Source organism: Aedes albopictus, chromosome 3 (assembly GCF_035046485.1).
Source record: "Aedes albopictus strain Foshan chromosome 3, AalbF5, whole genome shotgun sequence".
In the NCBI taxonomy this organism is placed as follows: domain Eukaryota; kingdom Metazoa; phylum Arthropoda; class Insecta; order Diptera; family Culicidae; genus Aedes; species Aedes albopictus.
This window is the reverse complement of record NC_085138.1, coordinates 190,105,165-190,131,117: the sequence shown is the minus strand read 5'-3', so window position 1 is coordinate 190,131,117 and position 25,953 is coordinate 190,105,165. Positions and strand designations below refer to the sequence as shown.

General features: G+C 38.7%; 2 protein-coding genes across 3 annotated transcripts in view; one reads left to right on the top strand and one right to left on the bottom strand.

The window, feature by feature from the left end:
• LOC109409011 (neurobeachin-like protein 1) overlaps nucleotides 1-25,953 on the bottom strand; it is a 255,913-nt gene that overhangs the window by 136,437 nt on the left and 93,523 nt on the right. The window lies entirely within an intron of this gene.
• On the top strand, nucleotides 15,776-17,310 carry LOC109409017 (larval cuticle protein A3A). Its single transcript, XM_019682425.3, has 3 exons — nucleotides 15,776-16,297; nucleotides 16,377-16,604; nucleotides 16,667-17,310. The coding sequence occupies exons 1-3, from the start codon at nucleotides 16,286-16,288 to the stop codon at nucleotides 16,946-16,948; spliced, it is 522 nt and encodes a 173-aa protein (XP_019537970.1). The 5' UTR covers nucleotides 15,776-16,285; the 3' UTR covers nucleotides 16,949-17,310.

Sequence of the window (25,953 nt, the reverse complement as noted above, 5' to 3'; positions counted from 1 at the left end):
CTACTTTGTTGATCGTTATATTTTTATTGACATCCAAGTCATGGCCTACTACGACTGTAAAACTTTTCGAACATTTGGCACTGTCGATAAAAACGAGGAGAATGGCAGTCGAAATAACTTCTTCTACATGTCAATAAGGAGAAGATGGTTAACATATATACCTAAATATTGGTAAAATTCTATTACAACTCCCTTAAATATTTTTTACACATGTCTAGGCAACATTTTGTATGGAAAACTTTTAATATGATACGTTACTAATGAGCGACCTCATACGAGCCCATAAGGTTACACTCAAGGTTGAAAGGAAGAAAATGCAAGTTAGACACATTCCACGCGTTACGTTTTGTGCGAGAATCAAACTTTTGCTTCCAAAAATTGATATGTTGTCATACCAACCAGCATATCAAACGATCAGATTTGGGTAGAAGATTCAGTTTATGCTTTCTAATTGGGAATTGGACCTTTGTACTTCGAAAGAAAACAAGAAATACAGCGTAACAAAACACCATCGCAAAAAATAACGAGTTTTGACCGAACGCCAAGAAATTTGCTACTTTCTAGAAGCAGTTTTCAAAATTTCAGGTACTATTAGAAGAATATAGGTAATTATCTTCATTTTGGTGCAAAAAGAATCAAAATCGACAGCAGGAGCCCGGAAATATCGTTCAATGAAATTCAAAAACCGTGGTGTAGAAGTGCGTGGAATGTGTCCTTATAGTAATATAAATTTTTGAAAAAAAAAAATGTTCTAGGACCGCCGATAGAACTTTCTTGTTTATGTCTCAAATGAAAGGGGGGACCTTCAGCTTTCGTTTGGTGGGTGTTTTAACGATACCGATTTTTTTTGAATAATTTTGTTCTACCAGACACACCGTGTCACTTTTCACGGAACGGTTGGTACGAGATGTCCCCGTTCTTTGGTTTTGATGTGGATATCCACTGTAATATAAAATAACGCTGCACGGTAGGCCTGGCCGTTTTAATGCTTGCAATGTATCTCCGATATACTGCAAGCATTAATAATGACAAGAAAAATGATAGAAGTAGTCGATTCTATCATTTTCCAGTATTCTTTCAATGAATGGCTGTGTATGTGTAGACTAGACTAGACTAGACTAACTAAACCACTTTCAAATGACGAAAATATCGAAAATCATGCAAACAATATGGTCTGTTGTAAAACTGAGCTAATCGTAATTAAGGTCAATTAACCCTCTAATACCCAATCCCGCCTTTAGACGGGGTATAGTTTGAGCATTTTTGTAATTTTTGTTTCGTGGATTTTTTTTTATATTTTTGGCTGATATTTAGGACTGTTCTGTATATTTCAAAATGGTTTCTGGTGTATTTTAAAGCATATTTACATTTTTTTTTAAATCATTGAAAAATTGATGTTTTAGTCATCTTTTAGAAGTCATTGTTTATTTTGTATTGAATCGCTACAATTAACATATTTTAAATTTTTCCCAAATCATTCTATCCTTCTTTAATAGTTTAAGGGAATCGAATACACTCTAAAATTATTTTCCTTAAAAATACACGGAAAATAAAATTTTCTGCGAAAAAAATTATAATAATAATATATTAACAATAATCATAAAATAGGGTATCGCGCTACTTGGGCGGTGGCTTCTATATTCGTCTGTTTCCCACTATAACTCAGTCAATTATAAACCAAATGATTTGAAATGTTGTACACGGGTAGATACTATACCTATCTCACCGCATTCCAAAAATTGTGTCAATTGGTTCAAATTTGACTGAGTTATAGTGGAAAACAGACGAAAATAGAAGCCACCGCCGAAGTGGCGCGATTCCCTATCAAAATGTTTTTATCTCACAAAATCCGTTCCCCAAATTGGCTTCCAGGAAAAATATAAAAGTGTGGGGATGTTCAAAATTAAAAATAAGAAAAATCAAAAACTGAAATTCACGAAATCGAGAATTAAAAAGAATCATCTTCCAAAACATGTTTAAATCGATTTTAGATGACGAAAAATAATATTTAGATCAAAATCAAAAATTTGGGTTAATTAAATGCTTTGACTGTTTCCTACTATCCGCATCGACCAAATGTGGCGCCAGCTTCTATGCGCGAAAATCGCTAAAAGTAGATCGCAAAAATATTGAATGGCGAATAGCATCTAAAAGCGTATTTCTCGAAGTGGAACACACTATTTGAAAAAATATTCGGTAGCGGTTGTACACAATGATGACCGGTTTGGTGCCTACCAAATATTTTTTCGGTAAAAGCTTTTCATTTCGAGAAATTCGAGTTAAGATGCTTTTCGCCATGCAAAATCAAATTATTTTACTCCTGCTGACCAACATCGAACGCACTCCCTGCGGGCAATCTATTCGTCCATTATTCACATAATTCTACAAGTGTGATACCATATTCCAATAATTTACTCCTAAAATAAAATATTCATTGTAGAAAAAAGTTGTTGTTGTATTTTATAAAATTTTATAAGTAACTTTAAAACAAACAGTTGGTTCAAACTTTATATATTTTTTTACAAGATTTTGTTCATACTCGGTATACTGAAATCTCTAACGCATATCGTTGCATAACTAGAGTAAAAGTTATGAAAATATATTTAACTTCAACAAAATAAGATTGGTATTAGAATATTCACCTGTTTTAGTACATTTTTTTTCAAATAATTATTTCAGTACATTGCAAACTTTATATGAGAAGTTTCAAAATCGTAGCACATACAATTTACATCAAATTGTGGACATGCAGTTGAATATATCGAAATTACACCTTTAAATTAACTTTTAAATATATGTTCATTTTACCGTCATTGTTTCTCGCTACTCTATTTTCTTGCATTTTTTTTTTGCAATCGAAAAAAATAATAAATAAAAGTGTAGTTTTGAGCATTTTTTTCTTCTAGAATATTTAGAACATAATACCTACATGGTAAAAAAGAAATATTTTAACATATTTCTATTGAAAACGACGCCAAACGCTTATATCATTTTACCCCCATTTCCCCTAGTATGGTCTAGTTCGATATCCAAGTTTTTATCGCTTCGGCATGGGCCGAGCATCGGCAATGTGATGGTCACGAAGTGTCAAAGATATGCCGAAAGTTTGTTTGAGGAAATTCACCATAATCAATTAGTTATAGTTCTAGGCATTAGTTCAGTAAATCCGCCTATACTACTATAGGAGGAACTATTAGTAGAACATATCCAAGGACCGCCAAATAATTTGTATTGGAATGCATTGAGAAATTATTTATGAAATTCTGTCACTATGGTTTCAAGTAGTGTTTTCCCCCAAACATTTATGCAGCATTTCAGCTTATCCCTTACTACTTTTCAGTTCATTGGGCGCAAAATTCCAGCCCATATGATTAAAGGATCAATTGTAATTGGGACATTTCCGCAAATTGAAAAGCGATTTCGTTTTGGGTGATCAACAAACCTAAAATTAAAAACATGAGAATGATTGTTTATTTCAATAAACGAAACGAACATTCTGGATTCCTACATTCATAGACAATTATTTAGAGAACTGTTTGTTCAACAGTTTTTAAACAAACTTGAATCTTCTTTATATCTAAACCTATTTGTAAATCTGAAGTGATTATTGGAGAAGCGAATTGTGTCTTAAGTTACTTCATTGTTATTTCCAAAAATTCTTCAATTCCTGTGCCAGGAAGCCCAAGAAAAAGTAACTGAGAGCATCACAAAAAAATCGCCATAAACTTCGCCCAAAATGCACTTATCCCACGAAGCAGAAACTTGCTAGTAACCATAAAACAAAACTGTATCAAAATCGATACTTTATTGCCCTTCAATGGCAATTGAGTAATGCGACATGCACTACATTAAGGATGTGGGTAATGTCACAATGAGATGTTTTTGGTAATACCGTCTGCCCCCCTTGGTTTGACCGCATCTAATCTGAACACTTGCTGAACACCGCTGATCTGCACATCGTTCAAACTAAAAATGGTTCAAACGTCATTCTGCTCATGGAATGGGGTGAAACGGAACGCAGAATCAAAACAAAACAGCAAATAAGGTTATCAGCAGTGTGTTTTTCGATGCCCACAGGGTTACTAGAAGTTCAAATTAAAAATAAACCCCGTTGGTTTGCATGAGGTGTCCGTGTCGTTCAAACCAACGGGGGTAGACGGTACCCGCGCTTTTACCATTTCGCCTGGATCTGCTGCCTTTCAGACGAATCTGGACTTTCTACAGGATTTGTCTCTGAATTTGTTCGAAGGTTCTTTCAGGGATTTCTCTTGCGATTTTTTATGGCAATTGTTCCAGAATACCACCCGACTTCATTCCGGGATGGACAACTCCCGCGATGTTTTCATTATATCTTTTGAAATTCCTATAGGCTTCCAGGGTTTTGTCTTGGATTTTTCAAAGATTATTTTAAACATTCCTTTTGAAAATTCTTAAAGGATTCCTGCGAGGAATCCCTGTAGAATCTTTCCTCAGATTCCCTCTTGAATTCCCCCAGGGATTACTCTTGATGTTTCTCTAAGGATAGCGCCAGAGATTCATTAAGAAACTCCTTCGGATATTTCTGGCATTAATTCTCCCGAGATTCTATCTTGAATGTTTCATTAGATTTTTCAAAGCTTCCTGTCAAGAACTCTTAAAGGATTTTTTTTTTCAGAAATTTCCTTTGATTCCTTTTGGTATTTCTTGATATTCTTGGTATTCTCTAGAATTTTCTCGGATTCCTGTAGGGATTCAAGAGACTTCTTCTCGGCAATAGATAACTTTTAAGATTCCTCGAGGTATTCGTTCAAGGGTTACCTAGTGAGATTCCCTTGGAAATCTACCAGAAATGTTTTTCGGTATTCCTCCAAGGCTCACTCCTTTCATTCACATAGAGGTTTCTCGTGATTCATTCATAGATCTCTCCTGAATGCTGCAGATATTTATAGTTTTTGGTATTTTTTCCCCATCAGTATCAAATTATTCAATTAGGTTAAAATTTTCCGCATTTGACAAACTACATATATCAGAAAAAAATGTAAGCATTATGTTTAACGTGCGAAGTTATTATGAAATGTGAGTACCGTAAACTGGGGTGTAGTTGATCAGTGGGGTGAACCTGATCACTCAATTACCCACGGATATCGACTTTCAAGGAAGTTACCATTCCATTTTAATGTTACGTCATTGCATTGCGAATGGTTAAAATATAAAAGTTGCTTCCTTGAAAGTCGATATCCGCGGGTAATCGATTGATCAGGTTCACCCCACTGATCAACTACACCCCAGTATACGGTACATATAGGGTCACCGTGCCCTAAGTATTATTACGCCCCCTTATTCCTCCTATTCGAAAACAAAGGGAATGCAGTTCCTATTAATTTCGTTCTTTTTGTTATTATTCGTGTTCACTTTTACCAATAATGAAAAAAAAAAAACAAAACAAACAGCCCTTCATTCCTTTGTTTTGAGTAGTATACGCTTAGTAAGGGAACAGATACCCTACCTCAAACTGTATTCGCTAGAACCATATTTTTGGACCTCTACATTTAGAATATCCCAACAAACATTTTTGCTTTACAAGAGTGGAACAAACCACTCTTAAGCAAATATTAGCTTTATAAACTTTTGTTCAGCTAGTTGTGTTTCTTGGGATGTAAACGCGATTCAAAATATTCAAGTTTGGGAATTGTTTTCATACATTTATATTTATAATTCAATTGAACTTAAAATTAAATAACTATTTCGATACCTAAATAATTAGTATGAGAAAATAGAAAAAAAAATCAACTATCTCAACGATGAAGCACTCAGTGTATTTCCTAAATGGAATATGCCAAGGGGCTGTCCATTAATTGCGTAAGGGAATTTTAGCGTTTTTATGACACCCCCTCCCCCCCCTTGTAAGATTTTTTGAATGAAATCCCAAAAATTTTTGTATGGCGCGTAAGATTTCTCAAACCCCCTTACGTAATTAATGGACAGCCCCCAAGCCTTGAGTGCTTTGTCCGGACGCTCAGACACCATCACCATTAACTTTCGTATTGCTCGATTCCGGGCAATGTGAAAGCGGACTCCCTGCCTAGGGGGAAGGCGATTTTTACGAGCGCTAAAACGCATTGTCTTGCCCCGCCAGGAGACCTTCATCAACTGGCAAAACAAATGGATAGATGGAGAGATCTCACAGGTCTCGAAGAAGCCATGGTTCAAAAGGTTGGATTAAGGCCACAATTTGTTAAACACACATACCTCCCATATTAGGCTATGAGGAAAGCAATCTCTGTGTCTGCGTGCCTTACGTGTGAGGATGCGCTAAATATCGTGAGGTCAAATCTAAGCTGTTTGAAATTCTTCAGATCTGAGGTAGACAGACTCCCTTTTAAGAGGTGTTACCAGATCTTGATTTGGAGTACATGAATTTCATTTATTAGTTTTTGAAACGTGTTGATGTCAGCGTTTGAATGTTGTACGTTCCTTGTTTTCATTGTTAATTATTTGATTTTCTTGTTCGTCCCCTGTCTTTCCTCGTTCTCTTCAGTTTGTCTTCTTCTTGTCGTTGTCCACCGATAGTCCTTTCTTTTTGGTTCCGTCACAGATCAGGATAATCTGACCCATCAACATTCTTAGTATAAGCTAGCAAATAATACCCCCAAATATCTCCTTTCCTATTATAAATGTTTGTTATCCCTAACCTTGAAGCAGTCGCAAGTTAAGGCAGTTAACATGAAAAACAATGTAAATAAATATGCCGCAATAAGTTAGAATTTCCATGAACAAATCAAAAGAAAATCGGATTACATATTTTTAACCGAATGTATAGACACAACCTCCATGACAAATAAATCTGATTAATGGTGTAATAACAACGTGTTAATTGCCACCAACAAACCTAAATAAGCGTGAATGATCATCGAGCAGACAAACTGGGCCGTTAATGGGAAATTTTAGTTCTGCACTCACGCATAAATGCATACAATTAGTCAGACTACAAGTCGAAACCACTCAAACTTCCATGTGATGTGCATCGTGTTTCCGATCGCAACTAAGGTGTGAACTGGTTTCAAACGTGCATACACCTCCAAGCTTTACCTGCTTCTTCGTCTTCTACTTCTTGATGAGATGTGATGCCCACCAAACTGTTCCACAGCTAGGAGTTTGGCGGTAGTTCATAACCAAGACGATTTTTACATTTGTACGTATTGCGCAGTTCCCACCCAACTGGACCCCTTTCGCAGTTAGTATAAGTGCGGGATCGTGAATAAAACTGCGATTTTGCATCGAATCGTTTCGGTGTCTTCTGCGCACTTATTCAGCACTTTGTAATGCATAAGTGCGCAGAAGACACCGACACGATTCGATGCAAAATCGCAGTTTTATTCACGATCCCGCACTTATACTAACTGCGAAAAGGGTCCAGTGGGGTGGGAAATGCGCAATATATCGGACACAAACGTACTGTAATACTGTATGAACTTTCATTTCGAAACGATCTTGAGCTGCATCAGCAATCGAACTCAAACACCTTTACCTTTGGGCTTGCTTTGAAACTGCACGTCTACTAACTGCACTGAAGAAGGTTTACCAAGATTATTTAACGAATTTGTCTTTACAGTTTTCAGTTTTGAGTTGAAAAGACATGTCAAGGCGCGTACTAATTTAATTGTTCAGTGCCCTGCCTGCATATTATGGCGCCAGCACCAAACCGAATAGCGACGTTTTGATTAGCGACACTTTTTTCAGTACCGGGTGTAGAGCGCTGTGTGCGTTCAATGATGCACTATCATATACGTCACTTCCGATGTATGTTGTAATTGTAAACAATCCAAAATTAGCAAAAATATTCTTCTCAATTTTTTTTTTGATTCCCAACCGAATCCATAATAGCCGAAGCGGAAAACCAGCGATCTTTTGCAAAACATATGCTGAATGTTATCTTGGTAGGCTATCCCAGAACACTACCCTACAACATGTAAGAGAATCTAGTTCATCTCAAGTTCTCGAACCCCCAGTTCTGAATTTGAATTATCACTCACCATCTTAATCTTTTAAGAAGAACAAATCAAATTGAAAGTTCTACCGAAAATTTTCCATCCGGCCAACAGTCTACACCAGGATTGCGTCAGCTCAGCAAGCACGCCAGAACTGACCTACACCAAGCCCATATTATATAACAAAAAAAAAAGCGGCGAAACGAGACAAGTTCGATTCAATACCGCTCACTGCACTCAGATCAGCAGTGAGCGCAGCCCTGGCCGGTGCCGTTCTTTGACTCCTGGGGCCGAGAGAGGTGACTTTGCCCTCCCAGTGCAATTCAATGTTAAACAACGAAAGTTGTAATATGCACCGACTGACTGACTTGGGCTTGGGCCGGCCCGCAGCAGCAGCAGCAGCATGTGATCCAGTTCCAGTCCTGCACGTGATGTCTGCAGCTGATAGAACTGCATGTCGGGCGCGGTGCCGCGCACTGGGTCAACTTTAGACATTCGACGTTCGTTTCAGTGCCAACTAATCTCGGGAGCGCACTAGATCAGACCACACGCGAAGATTCTACATTAAGTGATTGGGTAAAATAAGGCATTATTTGAGGATTAAGACGCTACCAATTGTTATGGATCTAAGCGGAAGCTACGTCACATTATATTTAAAATGAAGAATTCTTCAAATCATTATAATCCTAACATTAAAACAACTCAAAGGAATGGTCCAGAAAACTTCACAAATTTTAACCAAAATTCATGCGTCTCTAAACCATTGGGGGGGGGGGGGGTTGAATTTGCTCAACAGACACCCGAACAGCAAGGTCTGGTACCCAAGTAACAATGAATGCTGAACAGTGAGAGTATAAGTTGAACAATAGCTGGTTAATAATGGTGTCAATGGCTGAACACAATGGCAGCTGAATATTGGTCTGAAGTATGGCTTGTTCAACATCTTTAATCAGCAATACATAGATGGCTGAATATCAAGTTGAATAGAATATTATTCATCGACCAGCTTTAAAACATACACCAACACGCAGAATTAATCATCTGTTGTTCAACCTTTAATCAAATAGTTTTTGACAGCTGACCCAAGCATGTTTTCGTTAAGTCCACATCGCTTCTTCAGCCTCAATATAGACTTAGTTCAACTTATGTTATTGACTATTCAGACACAACAAGTAATGCGCTTGTTTTCGAGGATATGTTTACAATTGTGTATGGTGTAGGCGCTAAGGTAAGGGACTATAAATCAGAAGGTCCGAGTTCAATTCCCAGTTTTCACACAGATAAATATATACATTTCAATACATCTCTTCCGGAAATAGATGCAGCTAATGGTAAAAATAGGCTCACGAAAGTGTTTTTATTTTATTTTTACACAATTAATAAATTTTATTGATAACTGCTTAAGTGCATATTAGGCCTTAAACCAGCCTTCGAATGAACCTCAAATCAGCTAAAAGTTAAATAAAATCACAAAAATTAGATATTTAGGAGCTGCATAAGGATTGTACCTCTTGTGCTCAGCTTTTGTTCAAATGAAGGCTGAATTAAAATAGTTGGAGAAACGTTTGTACAGCATCAAATTGATTATGAAATTCAAATAACTCAACGTACATATGTACAGATGGATAAATTTTTAGTTAAATTGGGAAAAAATCCACAGCTCAGGTGAGATTTGAACTCACGACCCTTATTCGCTAGACAAGTGCTTTACCAACTAAGCTACCGAGCCAATTAATGACCCGGCAACTTAGTTGTCATAAGGTTCAATTCTAATCTCATCGATCTATATCATCTTCCCCTAAACCGCAAATATAACCATCTCTGTTGTACATATGTACGAAGAGCGAAAGCGATTTGTTTATTGTTTGAAACTGTTTGCCTATCGTACAGGCAACGCTTCCTCAACCACTTGTAGAGGAAGAACAATGCTACCTGGAAGGCGATCAAACGCGTCGTTCGCATTCTATTTGATACGACGGGTAACTACGTAGAGGTAGATGCTCGAAAACGACTCACTTGAAGTGCAAATTGATACCTGGGGGGTTATGGCCGTCTCTTAAACCAAAAGTAAAAGCCAGAAGCCCATGGTCGCTAAATCCTTCATCTCTCCGGAACCACCAAGATGGCATTGTTGGACTAGTGCACATCGCACCCTCAAGGTTAGCTGCGTAGCCAGCAACGAACATCGATGACTCGCTTTGGAGAGTCCATCACGATAACATGGTGGCGCTCAGCCAGTTTCCCGAGTGGTCTTCACCAATCCCTTTGTCCTCGGAAGGTGGGCAGAGGGATTGGTGCCTAGGTGCTACCCAATCTGACCTGCTGAATGCAAGGGTATCACTACTCTTCAGGCCCTATTAGCTGCACCAGAAGGATGCTGACAGTAGGCTCTCCACTTGCTTCGGCCTTTACCGGGGAACCCTTTCCAACCGCGGGCTCGGAGCCAACCCAGTAGACCGACGCCAAGAGAGCAACGCTAACAAATTGTTCTCTCCGCGGCCATTTAATCGCTGTAAGGGTCGATTTCGACCGCAGGGCACCGGTATGATCACCGAAGCCGACTCCGAAGCCCTGGACCACATCGTGTACCGCATCTGAACTAGCCATTCTCCGAGTTCACGCGCCACCTCCTCTGTGGCTCCAAGACGATATGGGGGATAGCCGTTGAAGCGGCATTCCAGCCAAACTGATCCCTACACATCATCTGGACAAGATTGTTCCGAGTTGTGTCCTCCACGCATGTGGCAAGTATGCGGTCATGCATTGTGCGAAAACGCAAAATGTGTTCCACCGTTTCCTCTAAACCAGCACAAAGCGGACATTCGGGAGAACTCGCATGATCGAAACGATGTAGATTCTGTCGGAAGCAACCATGGCCTGAAAGGACCTGAGTCAGGTGGAATGCTACTTTCTCATGGCGCCTGTTAACCCAACTATCTATCCTCGGGATTAACCGGTGGGTTCACCTTCCTTTTGCGGAACTGTCCCAGCTGTCTTGAATCAGGACACAAGCCGTGGAACTGCAAAGGCCGTGACAGAAGCAAGCTTTTAAGGCGGTGTGGTTGTAAAGACAATAAGGCGCAAGGCACAAACCCTCCCAATTGCTTGATTTTTTCAGGGAAATCCGTGAACAGCAAGCACTCGACGAGAGGCTCAAGGTGCCCGATTTTCAAAAGAGCCACAGCAGACATGTCATAGTGCAGGTAACCAAGTTGAAGTTGAACCACTTATTTAGCGACGGATATCGCCATCATAGAGGATCCATACCCCATACAGAAACTGAGTTGCGGATAGGTCCGAAATGGATACAGACAACGGGGAAATATCTAGTCCAAGAGTGATTGTCTACATCCTACGAGGGCTTAACTGTTGCCAACGCCAATGAGGCCTTCTGTTGAAGCTGGTTTGCGTCTCCGCGCTGGTCGATCAAGCAGTTCACGCAGATGCTGGGCTGTATGACGGCCGTGCTGACAGAGCGAATGCTGGTGATAATAGCGGAAGACTTAGATTTGTTTATTTGGGAATACCTGGGCCGTGGAATGGCGAAGCCGTTTCACGAACCAGCGAGATCAGATCCAACTATAGACACTGGTCACGTTATTTGTCGAATTGGTACCAAAAGTAACCGAAAAGGAACGGAGTCGATCATCCACTTTACTTTTTGTAGTCCTGGCTTTAACAAGTTGTTCGAACTGGAGGGTATTGTAAAACGGGGTAACTTTGATAGTTTTTCAGCAAATTTTCCTAATATTTTTCCATGTTCCCCTAGTTTTATATTTACTGTACTGGGGTAACAGTTATCAATTGCAATTGAAAGATCCGATAATCTGAAATACTTTTGGTGACTTCTAATTTTTCATATGGGCCAGGACCAGATTTTCATTTTGGGGTAACTTTGATAGTGCCCTGTAAAACACATAAAATCTTAAAAAAATATCACAGATTTAAATCTTATTAATATGAAAAAAATGAGGGAAGCCCCTTATGGAACATATTAGATAGAATTTCACATCAAAACATTGATTTTTACGACATATAAAAATGAGTTTGTGGAGTACTGAGTGAAAAACACAATGAATGTCAAAAATTAATATCTTAGTTAAAATATATGCTCAACGGCACATCAACATATGATTACATGATATTTATGGTGAGTTTTCTTTGTTTGGGTAGTTTTTGAATGTTTTATTAACAAACTTTGAACAACACAGATTTAATTCCATGAAATTACAGGGGCATTGCATACGTTTAGGCGTTTATCGCTATATGGAGATTTAAGTCCTAATTTACAAAATTGCTTCCATTTCGTAAAACACACTTTGTTAAAAGATTCAAGGCCAGATTTGGAATCTACTATGATGGATCTATTGAGAATAAGAGACATTCATTGCAAAATTAGTATCGTAGCCGTATTGTTACGTTTGTAAATTAGTTGTGACGTATGTAAAGTAGTTTTAAGAATTTTCCATGAATTGGACAATGCAATTCTTGGAAAATTCTTCGATTGTTGCATGGAGTGTGTTACGTTTGTAAATAGTTGTGAACATTTTGTCAGTTGATTTTCCATTTTATACTAAGGTTTGTACATCTGTCCCTGAACTTGAATGTGCATTTGTAGTGCTCCAAACATTTTAGAAGTGATCCAGTACAAAACACACAAGCCGTCCCCTAACACGGACATCAAATTGTAGACGGTCTTGTGTTGTTGCTCAAATCAGGATGCCCCCTTAGGATTAGAAATTCCTAGATCAAAACAAGCTATGAATGCCGCAACAGATGCTGCGAACTAAAAGGCGAACTGCCAGAAAAAATACGATTACAGGATTGACTGATGGACCAAGAACAAAAATGAAACCTCGTCATCCTGGGTTCGGACTTAGTTATCTATTTGGATAACTGGGCACAATTTATGTTATGTTTTGCATGTTTGTGTTTTGTGCATTTGTAATGTTCCATTTTAATTTGCGTATCTAAGTTCCCAGACGTGGGGCCCGATACGGAAAATAAAATGTGCATTTATAAGGTTCTAATGTTTTCGTTACAGTATAGCAGATTGTTTGAAGGTGTTGACAAATGACAAAAAAATATGAACATTTTTTATTTGTTTCACAAAAAGTTGTATATAAACTAGGTTTTAATGTAAATACGTCTAAGATGAACTTTCATATGTATTAAATTGATCTACGTTTGCCTTTTTCTTAACTGATTGAAGGAATCATAGTTATAAGATAAACTATACAATGTCTGTCGCACTATCAAAATCACCAGCATTATCAAAGATACCCCGTTTTACGCTACAGTATCGACTACAATACTACATATAGAGGAAGAAGCGACTTGTTCAAGGCCAAACCCTCGTAGATGGAAAACATCATATTTCAATAACGAGGTATTTAGCGAAGATTACTTTTTAAGAAGATATGCAACTCTGTTATTTTCCCATACTAACGGCAAGTGTCACCGACGTCACCGCCGCCTGGTGAGCTAAGGTGGTACCTTTGTGTAAAAGTGTATTGGTGCGAGTATGAAAATTTACATACACTATCATGAATAGTGCCACGTTCATCCAAGGTGGCGCTGCTAGCAATGACTCCCGATTTTCAGCAGTGCTGCAAGTCTTTTTGATAATGTGGACTTCGTATTTAGGGAGGCGCTCCGTTGCGAAACCTTCTTGGTTTAAGCGGAGATGAGCAGGTAGAGGTGCTATCGCGTGCGTGCTTTGCGACCATAGAAATGGGAAACCATCGGCTTACTGGTGGACTCATGCGATTGCGGACCTACGCCGCGCCTACATATGGGCTAGGCGGCAAATGCGGCGAGCACGGACTGAGGACGAACAAAATGAATAACAAATGGAGGTCGCCGCTGCCAAAGTCGCGCTGAAGACCGTGATAAGGGCAATCAGAAAGGCTTACTTTGAGGGACTCTATCAGAGTGCCGATGCGGATCCGTATGGTGATGCCTACAGCAGCGTGACGGCCAAGACAAGAGTTGTAATTGCCCCATCAGAGCACTCTGCAGAGATGTTGGAGGGCATCATCGAGGGGCTTTTTCTGCGCCATGATCCTAGGACAGCTGAAGACTGGGGCTGGCAGCGAAGAGAGGGTCGCCGATGAGGAGCTAGCGGGGATTGCAAAATCGCTTAGCGTAGGTAAGGCCACAGGTCCGGACGAAGTTCCAACCCTTAAAGTAGCTATTGCAGATGCTCCCGGGATGTTCAGGTCTGCTATACAGAAACTCCTGGGCGAGGGAGTTTTCCCAGATGTTTGGAAGCGGCAGTGCCAAAGGTGGGGCAATCACCCAAATACCCGTCGGATTATAGACCAATATGCTTGATCGACAGGGTGGGAAGGTGCTCGGAAAGATCATTCGCTGCAGACTGTTGAGGCATACAGAGGATGTTAGCGGTCTCTCGAGTAACTAGTTTGGCTTCCGGAGAGGGAGATCTACCGTAGAAACTATCCTGTCGGTTACAAAGACCGAGAAGGTGAACACTCCAGTGTGAAAGGAATAGCTACTGTGCAGTAGATACTCTGGATGTAAGTTCAATAGTCGGAAGGGCTTTCACATATCCTCAAGAGTTCCGCAGGGTTCCATCCTGGATCCAGTGTTATGGAATGTCATGTACAACGATGTGTTGAGGTTATTGCTCCCGGTGGGAGATGCGCTCTGCATCATTACCGGTATGATGCCTATCGGCATCCCTATCGGAGAGGATATAAAGTGCTTCGAAATGCGCCACACAAGGCCATACCAAGGAGCATACGTAAGACTGCCAGGCTCTACAGTCAAATGGCATCGTGTACAATTATGTACAATTTTGTATCTCCCATCCTAACATATCTGTTAAATTCTCATCACTACTGCAAAAATAAACATTAAATTCTACAAAACGGCTCAAACTGATGTACGATTGAATTTAAGCAAAAGGCATCAGTATGTACTGCACTTTTCATTCGGTAAAGCTTGTCACCATATTGAAACCAGTCTCAAAATCCTAATAAGTTCCACTAAATGCATAATATGAAATCAATCTCGGCTCCACTGATGATGACCTTTGCATTCAGAACGCGCTAAACTGACCAACCCCCGATACTAAATTATCTACGCCAGGCCAGGCCAAGTACATAGCGCACCGACCGACCGACAAACGGACCGACCGGTAGGTTCTCAGCAATTTATGCTGCACTTTATCATGATAACTGCACAGCGCGTTGGCTAGTGAGCTATCCTGGTCTAGCTTATGTTCTAACCGAGTGAATGGGCGTTTATTTTGATTGAATGTCAAAAGTACACGAGAGTTTTAGTAGTGCAAAGTGGTGTGAACAACGATCTACCAACACAAAGTTGTAATTTGATTTACAAGAGTAGCTCTATATCCCTTTCGTGACGGAGCTCAAAAAAGTGAAATTTCCATACAAATTGCTCAAATTTGGTTCTCCAGAACTCTCAGACTTTTTAATATATCAACACTTTTTCTTCGGCATTTGCCAGAGCTACTCCTTGTCTTTCGATTCCTAACTTTGTATACCTAGATAAATCGAAAATTAAAAATTTGCGACAGATAAAACTTTTTCATGTTTTACGATTTTTGCTCACTTTTTGTTTAACTTGTTGTAGTAAATTTCACACACAACATAAACAAAAGTTTGTTTGCACACATGCAAGTATAAGTAATGGCTCAATCATCAAAATAATTTACATCAGGTAAACCAAAGGCTAAACAGTTGAAAAAATTTCACAAAATTGTTATTGCTCAACAGCACAATTGTGCTGGTTCGTCACGAAAGGGATATGCGGCCCAACGCATATATCTTAGGCCATGCTGGGCATGGGCAGGACGAGAACAATTTTCATTATTGGCAGTACACGCTCGATCAGTTCTAATCATGTGCCTCTATGTACTCAGCCGCCGTCGTCGTCTGCCGTCTGCCTTGTTAGTTCGGGTATTGGAGCTTTGGGCACTGGGCCAGTCAGTCAGCCAGCGCCCAGTCTCCGGTAGGCCTATGTATTAAAATCCTGAACAGCGCAGAGCACATTCAAAGTTCAACGCAGCTCTATGCTTTCGCTAAATTTTAGCAGCTGCGCTCCAATATGCGTGTGTGCAATTGGCAAGTAATGATAAATTTTATTTCTCGCTCTTGCTTTGCGTTGTGATTGGAAAATTCTACGTTAGACTGGGTGAGACTCGATCAGCACAGAATGCTATTAATCTCGCAGGTTAAAGAATGACTTTTAGTATAAATAGCAAAGGGCCCGTATGAATAAGCATCATAATCATCTTAGCATTGTGACAAACACCACACACGGACCACAAAATGGCATTCAAAGTGAGTTTCGCAACAAGTGATGGAAATAGTGTAGGATTAAGTGCACCGAAAGCAATTATTCAAACGTCAATTGTTTCAGTTCGCAGTCTTCGCCGCCGTCGTGGCCGTCGCCAATGCTGTCGCCATCGGATACCCCGGCGCCTACCACCCAGCTGCTTACCCAGCTGCCTACCCAGCCCTCGGTGTGGCCAAGGTTGCCGCTCCCCTGGCCTACCCAGCCGTCGCCAAGGTTGCCGCCCCAGTGATCGCCAAGGCCGTCGATGATTATGATCCAAACCCACAGTACAGCTACAGCTACCACATTGCCGTAAGGATGACCCAAGTTTGATTATCAATCATACCATACTACACAGCTCATTTCTATTCTAGGATGCCCTGACCGGAGACAACAAGGAACAGCAGGAATCTCGCTCCGGAGATGTTGTCACTGGATCCTACTCCCTGGTTGAACCCGATGGCACCCGTCGTGTCGTTGAATACACCGCCGATCCAGTCAACGGATTCAACGCCGTCGTCCACCGTGAGCCACTTGCCGTCAAGGCTGTTGCCCCAGTCGCTGCCTACCCAGCCGTCGCCAAGGTTGCCGCTCCTCTGGCCTACCCAGCTGCCCACGTTGGATACCCAGCCTACGGCAAGGCCATCCTCGGTTAAGCACAGACCATCCGCCTAGACATCTCTCATCTTACTCAGCTGTCTCTCTTACCTCCTTGTCAGTCATTAGTTAAAATACTATTTATTCTGCTCTATCGCTATACTTTCCAAGTCCCACTTCTCACACTTCCCAATGGCTACAACTGTGAGTTTTCTAGTTATTCCAAGCTCAACTGAATGCGTGTACAAAAGATATACTTGTAAATAGTAAAAAAGCAAATCCTAGTGAGTTAAGATACTATGGATTAGTGTCTTCTTCCTTGACTGTGTGACATAGAAGAGTGTGAAACTTATTAAAAGTAAGAAGCCGTAGTGTAACCGCACTATGCTTTAATAAATGCAATTTCTACAAAAGGATATAAGCTGAAACATTTTTTTCCGAAACAAAACTATCTGTAAAATGATATGGTACAGCTGGTATCCAGGGCAAGAAGTTTAATAGCAATTGGGTTGTTTAAGTGTATATAGAATATTTCATTATCGAAATCTCCACCTGAAGCTGAATTTTTTCATCATTTTTGGTGCCCGGGAACATACGTAGTTTGTATGACTTTTTTCTTCGTCGTGGCGAGCAGTTATTTCATTGATATTGTCAATCCGAAAACTGTTTTGTTTACTTCACTATGAAAACAAAGTTATCGATATACAGGGTGTTCAATAAGTTCGGATACACCATATAACTTGAATTAATTACACATCTGAAATTCAGATTTTGAAAGTAAATGTATTAATTGAAAGGTCATATAACACTGGTCAAATATAGCATATGGTTTTGAATAATGTCTTTTTCTACTTTTTTTTATATAAGCCTTAGATGTATCTAAAGTTTGTTAGCTCCGGCACGCTGGAATAATTTTCGATAAGTTGCTCAAGCTACAGAAGTCTAAAACGTTGACTTTTGAGTTTACATCTCACTATACTAAATTCTTCTTCTTGGCGTAACGTCCTCATTGGGACAAAGCCTGCTTCTCAGCTTAGTGTTCTATGAGCACTTCCACAGTTATTAACTGAGAGCTTCCTCTGCCAATGACCATTTTGCATGCGTATATCGTGTGGCAGGCACGAAGATACTCTATGCCCAAGGAAGTCAAGGAAATTTCCTTTACGAAAAGATCCTGGACCGACCGGGAATCGAACCCGTCACCCTCAGCATGGTCATGCTGAATACCCGTGCGTTTACCGCCTCGGCTATATGGGTTCTACACTATACTAAATTAAAATATCTAAATTAATAGACAAAAGCTTAACACTGCTATTTCAGAGATGATATGGTGATAAATTTGCAAGTTTAGTCAAAATGTGCTTAAATCTATGAAAAAGGCATAAATACATTATATAAAGCCAATCTTGGTTAAAATTTGCCACAATAGGGATATAATTAAGTTTTGGATAAGATAATTATGGATTAAACTGAGATATAATGCACCCTTGCTTTTTGACAAAACAAAAATCATTGGAACAGGTACAGCGGCAATTTTAGCAATTTTAAAGATCAAAATAAAATGAGCCCGTACTTCACCCAATCTGAATCTTATAGATTATTTCGTATGGCCAAAGTTGCTACCACTTATGCTGAGGACAATAACCTAATTTGATTTGAATTAACACCATTACTCAATAAAAACTAGACGAAATACCAATGACAGACGTGCGTGCCGGCCGAAAGGAACTTGAGACACATTTGCAATTATTACAAAAGGATAAAGGACAGTTTATTTCAAAACATATACTGTATTTGATCAGTATTATGTGATCTTTCAATTAACACATTCACTTTGCAAATCTGAATTACAGGTGGGAAATAAATTCAATTTTACTGTGAATCTGAACTTATTGAACACCGTGTACAATAAACCAGCAATATTATATTCACTAACAACCCTAAACAAATCGACTTGCAGGAACCTCTAGGAGCAACATTGCAAAAAAATAACACATTTTGCATTATGGGATCAAAAATGACCCTAGCCTTGGAAGCGTTCTGAAAAATTTATTTCTGCATTTATTTAATTTCATTTGGCCGAAAACAAAAGGCATGGGTTTTTAAAACGTTAGTCTGGGCATCTTGTCAATAATTGGGCACAGGGAAATCAGTAACCTATTCCGGGATAAGCCGGAAGAGAGTGAATTCAGAATTTCTTATTTATATTCAATGGCTCAAATTTTACCAATTTGCTGCACAACAGCATCTAGCCATGTACCACTAAAAAGACGAATAATCCAGATATTCCAGAACTGATTGCGGTAGGGCATTTAGGGGCAATATTAAAGCACTTTGTAATTATATCGTGAGCATCTTCATTCCACTATCTTCATTCCTCTAAGAATGAACCTTAAGTTGTACATATTGTCCTGAGTACATCCTTATCGGAACTCCTGCACTCTCTGGAGAAGATCCTGAAGTAATCCCTGAAGAAATTCCTGGACGAATTCGTGAAGAATTTACTAGACGAATTCCTGTCGAGACCCCTATAAAAATTTCCCCTACTGAAATTTCTGAAGGAATTTGTTGGAGGAATTTTCTTAGATCTTTGGATGGTATCGTTGGAGGAATCCTAAAGAAATCCCTGGATGAGTTCTTTAATTCAATCCTGGAAGGAAACCTGAAGGAATCCTTGGAGAAACTCTTGGAGGAATTCCTGCAGGGATTCTTGAAGGATCTCTGAATTGATTGATTTATTTATCTTTATTATAGAGTCTTCCAGCACTTGGCGGATCGGATCTCTGAAGGAGTTCCAGGATGAATCTCCTAAAAATTCCCTAGAGGAATCCCAGAAGCAATTTATGAAGCAATGTCAGTTAGAATAACTGAAGGAAAATCTGAGGGAAGCTCTGCATTGATTTGCGAAAACCCTGGAAGAAAACCCAGAATCAATCTCAGGAGGAATTCTTAAGGAAAACCGAGGAAAGGTTTCTAAACAAATCCCTAAGTGAATTCTTGAAGAAATCCTCGAAAAGAATGAGTAGGGTAATTCGCTAATTGTTGAACACTACCCAAATGTTGAACAGTTTCTGAATATTTTATTATAAATCTTACTTAAGTAATTTTCCGCCACCGTAAACGTATGATGTAGATTCATATACATGTGGGTCACGACATTGCTCTCATAAGTTACAAAATTATACATATTTTTCATCAAAAAAATTGATTGAAAATTTTGTACCGCTGATGACACGAAAACTGCACAATTATTAAGATTAATTTTAAGAAATTGTTGTTACGAACTAAGCTTTGCGGGCAAATCGACCACAAATATCAAAGGCACACCATAGTTACAAGAACTGGAAGGATGTCATTAACTGTTTAACATTGTTTTAAATAACACTTTTTTTTGGTAATTTAATTTGAAAATAAAATTTTCTTATCACACTATCATTATGCATCCATGATCCAATTGTTGAACACTGGCATAACCTACGATGTTAGCATGACTGCTAGATTTTTTTTCAGTTTACCTAACCGTACATTTCATGGGGTTTCAAAGGCGTTTCAGGGATGTTCTTGGGGTGTTCCAGTGGGCTTCAGAAAGATTCCAGTGGTTTTCAATGGGTTTCAAAGGCCTTTCAGAGGTGTTCAAGAGGAATTCAGAGTGTTAGGGGGTCACAGGAGTATTTCAAGGCGTTCCAGGAGGCTCAGCAGCAATCCAAGGGTTTTCAAGGGATTTCAGGGGCGTTCCATGAGTGTTCTTGGGGGTTGAGTGGGTCCCATGGGTTTCCAGAAGAGTTTCAGGGGCTTTAAAAGGCGTACTTTTCTTCTGTCGTTTTCGCTTCTAATCAAATCTGTTCAGGCTTTTTTTGCATCTAGTCATGTTTAAAACGATTTCAGTCCATTAGAGCTCTCTTCAAATGTGCGATTCCTTGTCATTTCAATGAATTGTCACTAGCTCGGACTAGCTGGGCACAAAACACGAAAAACCTGGAAAAAATCCGCCAGGGTGAAAAAATATCGGATGTCGGGTCAAAGTCGGGTCAATTTTTATCAAATGTTGGATCACTGTTGGACCCACATCGGGTAACTATCGTGTCTATGTTGGGTTTGGTGGCCAAAATAAAAACAGGTGAATGATAGGTTGATGTCGGGTTATACGTCATCAATTACGATCAAAGCTTCAACCGTTCAACAATTGGCGAGAACCGTCCAACATTAGGATGAGCTAGCTTAAGGAAGCGTTCAACATTTGGGTTACAGACTTCCCATACATCTGAAATATCTCTGCCAATTCCCTAAGATAGTATTTGCAAATTTCAAAATTTTCCTACAGTAAGTAAAATAAGGCATTTTCTACAATACCGCTCAAGGTTTCGCGACCCAACAAAATTCAGCTCGCGACCCACCAGTGGGTCGCGACCCACAGTTTCAGAAACGCTGGCTTAAGGAATCCCTGGAGAAATTCCTGAAGGGATCCTCGACAATAGCACTGAAACAACAACTGGAGGAACCTCTAAAGATATTCTGGAGAAATTCCCAGATAAATTCGCGGAGAGTTACTAAAGAAATATCTGAAGCAATACAGAAAGGAATCGCTAAAGGAAGCTATAGGGAAAATCATCGAGAAATTATTCGTTGCACCCTTGCAGAAGTCTCTGTAAAAATGCCTGAAGGAATCATGGGGGGAACTCCTGAAGCATTTTTCTGAACAACCCCTGAAACAATCACTGGGATTATGTTGTTTATTTTTTGTTTATATTAAAGTGTGTGTTTAACTTAAATGCTATTTCTAAACTTAGGATTATGTTGTTTATTAGTTTAAATTTTCACCTATATGGTTTTGCATTGTGCGATTTATCCCGTGTATTCTGTGTATCCTCGCTTTTGACGTTATCTAACCGATAACGATCTGGAAATTATAAATACACTTTGTTTATTAAATAAAATGAACTGTTTTGGTGATTTACATCAACTTCTTATGTATATTGTGCTGCACATTTTCGTATTTTTTTTTCAATTGTCATATTATTTTGAAGAAGTGTAGAGTTATTTAACATTTAACTTCATTCTCCAAATTTGAATTTGCGCAAATGCTAAAAAAATATTTAACTATTTATCATAGTCGCTTTCTTAACAAGTTGCCTAAGAAATGCCGTCATCAAAACCTAGGAAAAATCGATAAAGACATTTTCACAACATTTTTTCTAATATCAAGTTTCTTATTCTTTAAGGTTTTCAACGGATCTTAAGAACTACCATACAGTTTCTTAGCTTTTCTGAACACATTTTATTAAAATAAATTTATTTTTTCAGTGCATTCGATCCTTCAGATGGCAAAGCTTAACATACTATAAAAACGAATGCAGTAAGCAGCAATTAAAACATTCGTTTGCTCAACGATTTTTGCTACCTGAGTTGTTGAGGAAATTGAAACAAAAATGTTTGCATTCAGAAGGCCCGTAATGATGGTTCTTGATCAAATAATCCAATGAAAATTACTTTTACCTATCGATAAATATCTTTTATGCAATTCAGTATCATAATTTATATTTTATTTAACTCATTTCGGTATCATAATGGTCAATTTTTCCGAACTGGTTCATTATGCAACTGAAATGAGTTGCATAATGAAAAATAGATGCATAATGTTCATAATGCAACTCATTTGAGTTGCATTATGAACATTATGCAACTCAAATGGGTTGTATAATGAAAAAATCATTACATAAAATGTTGTATGCCACTCGTTGCAAAACTCGATTTTTTCAGCACTCTTCGTATTTATCCAACTCGGCAAGCCTCGTTGGATAAATGTACGACTCGTGCTGAAAAAATCAACTTTTTGCAACTCGTCACATAAATAACTATACTTATCGACACAGTAACTTTCATTGTGTTTGGAAATTGGACCACTTTGTGCAACTTGAAATTTTAATCATCTAGTTTTCAGAGCCCGATTTTCTAACTTTTACAAGAAACATCAACAAAGTTGGTATTATTTGATTCGTTAGAATGTTTGCTATAATAGCTCTAAGAAACTTTTTTTTGGATATTGTGCTCAAATTTTAATGGCAGTCAACAGCAAAGAACAGCAAAGATCAATTTTTGCAGATTTAAGCAAAATGGTACAGCCCAATTGGCCTTAGTCCAAGAACCTTACTTTTTTTAAATGAATTTCTATCTAGGAAACCTTGCGAACCCGGTGTTTTCTACTTTCTGTAAAAATGAAATGGCAAACTTGCGTGTCATGTCTCGAGCTTGTGTGCTTGTCAACTACGCAATCGTTGCTACATCCATCTCTGAACTAACCACCAGAGACGTATGTGCTGTTACAATTGATGTATCTGTTGGAAACCGCAACGGAAAATACGTCTATTGTTCGGTTTATTAACCGCATGATAAACCATCCCCTAGGGATGCTTTCAAATAAGTCATCGCATATTGCACTTCAAAAAGCCTTCCCCTAATTGTTGGTAGTGATGCCAATCAGTGCTGAAAATTTCATTTCGCCATATCTAAATTCAACCACCTCCAGCTCATTTTAGAAGCTGAACCTGAGAATATGGCATATGACAAACTTGTGCAGCTAGACCAGTACTACAAGAAAGTCATAGAAGAACCGCTATTTTTCGAATATTTAAGGTAAATGTCACGTACTACCTTTGAAAAATGCCAAATGATATTCACCGTGAATATCATTTGGCATTTTTCCAAGGTAGTCCGTGACATTTACTTTAAATATTCGAAAAATAACGAATTTTCCATGACTTTCTTGCAGAGCTGGTCTAGCTGCACAAGTTTGTCATATACCATATTCTCAGGATCAGCTTCTTAAATGAGCTGTAGGTGATTGAATTTAGAAATGATGAAATGAAATTTTCAACACTGATGCCAATGCTCACCATATCATCTGAGGCAGCTCAGAAAATAACTTGAGAGACTCCACTTTGATGGAATAATTTAGTAGTATAGATCTTGGATTACTCGTGAGAGACGAACCAGCCAAGGGCTGAAAGTCTCTTTAATAAAGACAAATCAATCAATCAATTAACATAGGCAACCGCCATACGCTTTACTCTAAGAGCTTGAACATGAGCATAGATAACCGTACAATTTGTAGTTGCAACTCCGTGAACGACCAGAACAATCGAAATTGCACAAGAAACCTACAAATGGAGCTTGGGAGTAGCTTATCTTTATGAACAAGCGCTTTCGAATTCAAGGGAAGGGAAGGAATGTTAATACATACATATGACTTGCGTTGCTTACTAGAGACCAAGATCACCTCTTCTTCTCCACGTTTAACACGGTGAGGAGTTTTGTTCGTGGGATAGGGGGAAAGTCACATGCTTTGAGTTCACATTGAATGGCAAACCATTCAAATAATTTCATTGGACCTTCTGGAATAAGAATGTGTAATGACTGAAAGAAGAAGAATTACATAACCTTTTGATGTCGGAGAATCGTCATTCCATAGTAGTTTGAGAGGTACACCCAAATATACAAAAATCTTCTAGTGCTTTTGCAGGAAGGAACATTGTTAAAGCCTCGACAGTGGGGCAAAAGTTCGCACTATATTTCTGAATCTAGAACATCAATATAGTTACAGAATATTTGAATCAATGACGATTTCGTATAGAAATTACTATATTATGAATAATGTGTGTACACCTCGCCCTTTTTTTAACGTCCATGCTTGGCTAAGCGACAAAAATTCTACCGCCAAGACAATGAGCAAACTCAACATTTTTAAATTTTTTAAAACATCTCCGTGATTAAGAGAAGTGTACAAAAATATAAAAATGACTATTTTGATTATGATTTTGGCGGTAGAATTTTATTTCGCTAAGCCAATAGTGGACGTAAAATAAGGTTTAGGTGTAGTATGCATCCTCAAATCGTTCGGACACAGGGTTTGAACATATTTTTGGAAGACGATCAATTATAAGGCAATCAAACACCTGTTTAAAATAAATAAAAATGGAGAGAAACACATTTTGGAACCATTTTTTGTCATACTCGTGTCACTCTTTGAAAGTTTTTGGGAGTATTATGTTGTTCTACCTTTTTTGGGGTCTTACATAGCTTAGTATGTAAATTCACATTTATAATTCATCACCATACTGATGAAAATCAGATTGAAATTGCGATCCCGTTTAATAGTTTTGCAGCATATTAGATTTTTTTTTAAGTATTTTGTGTAACACTTATCACTATAATTACGCCACAATGTATTTTGACAACTTCAGTAACGCTGGAAAGGAAGGCTCTTAGTTAATATTTGTGGAAGTGTTCATAAAATACATGTAATGCCATTTCGTGATTAGAGGGAAAAGGTGAACATGAATTAACATTAAATAAATGAACTTCACATCAATAAACTATATCCTTTACAATGTGCGAACTTTTGACCCGTGCAATGCGAACTATTGCACCCAGAAAGGAACAAAACTTCACATTACAGAATTACAGTACTAGAATTAGTACTAGAAAAAATCTAGTACTACGTTTGAAGGTAACATGATAGGGATTCGTTTAACGAGAGAAAACGACATTATTTTTTTTTGTTTAATAGTCATCTGATAAAGACTGTTGGGTGTGAACTTTTGCCCCGTATTTCTCTATAGAACTGGAAATTGAATAACTACGCGAAATGTCACATTTCAATTTCACATAACTTAAGAGTTGAAAATGTTTCTCGTTTTGCGTACGACGAAGGCAACCGCGCCAAGGTATCAGCTGTTTGCTCATCATTGCCGTTCAATTTTCACCTCACCAGATTCACTTGTTGTAGGTGCCAACCTTCAATTCGCACCCAGCCAAACTCTACGGTCCATACAAATGTCAAAAAAATTGTATGGACACAAGTCTGCGCAGGGGAGGGAGTTTGTTCTGAGGTGGATAAAACTGAGTCTACAACGTAGACACTATGTAGTTTATAGGCATCGCCAACCTCTTTAAGAAAAATAACATTTCCCAAGAATTCAAGCAATTTCAATACAGTGGTTTTTGGATTTGATCATTAGTCGTTTTAATCACTACTCGTCCAATTCACCGTATTCATTTAGTTTTATCA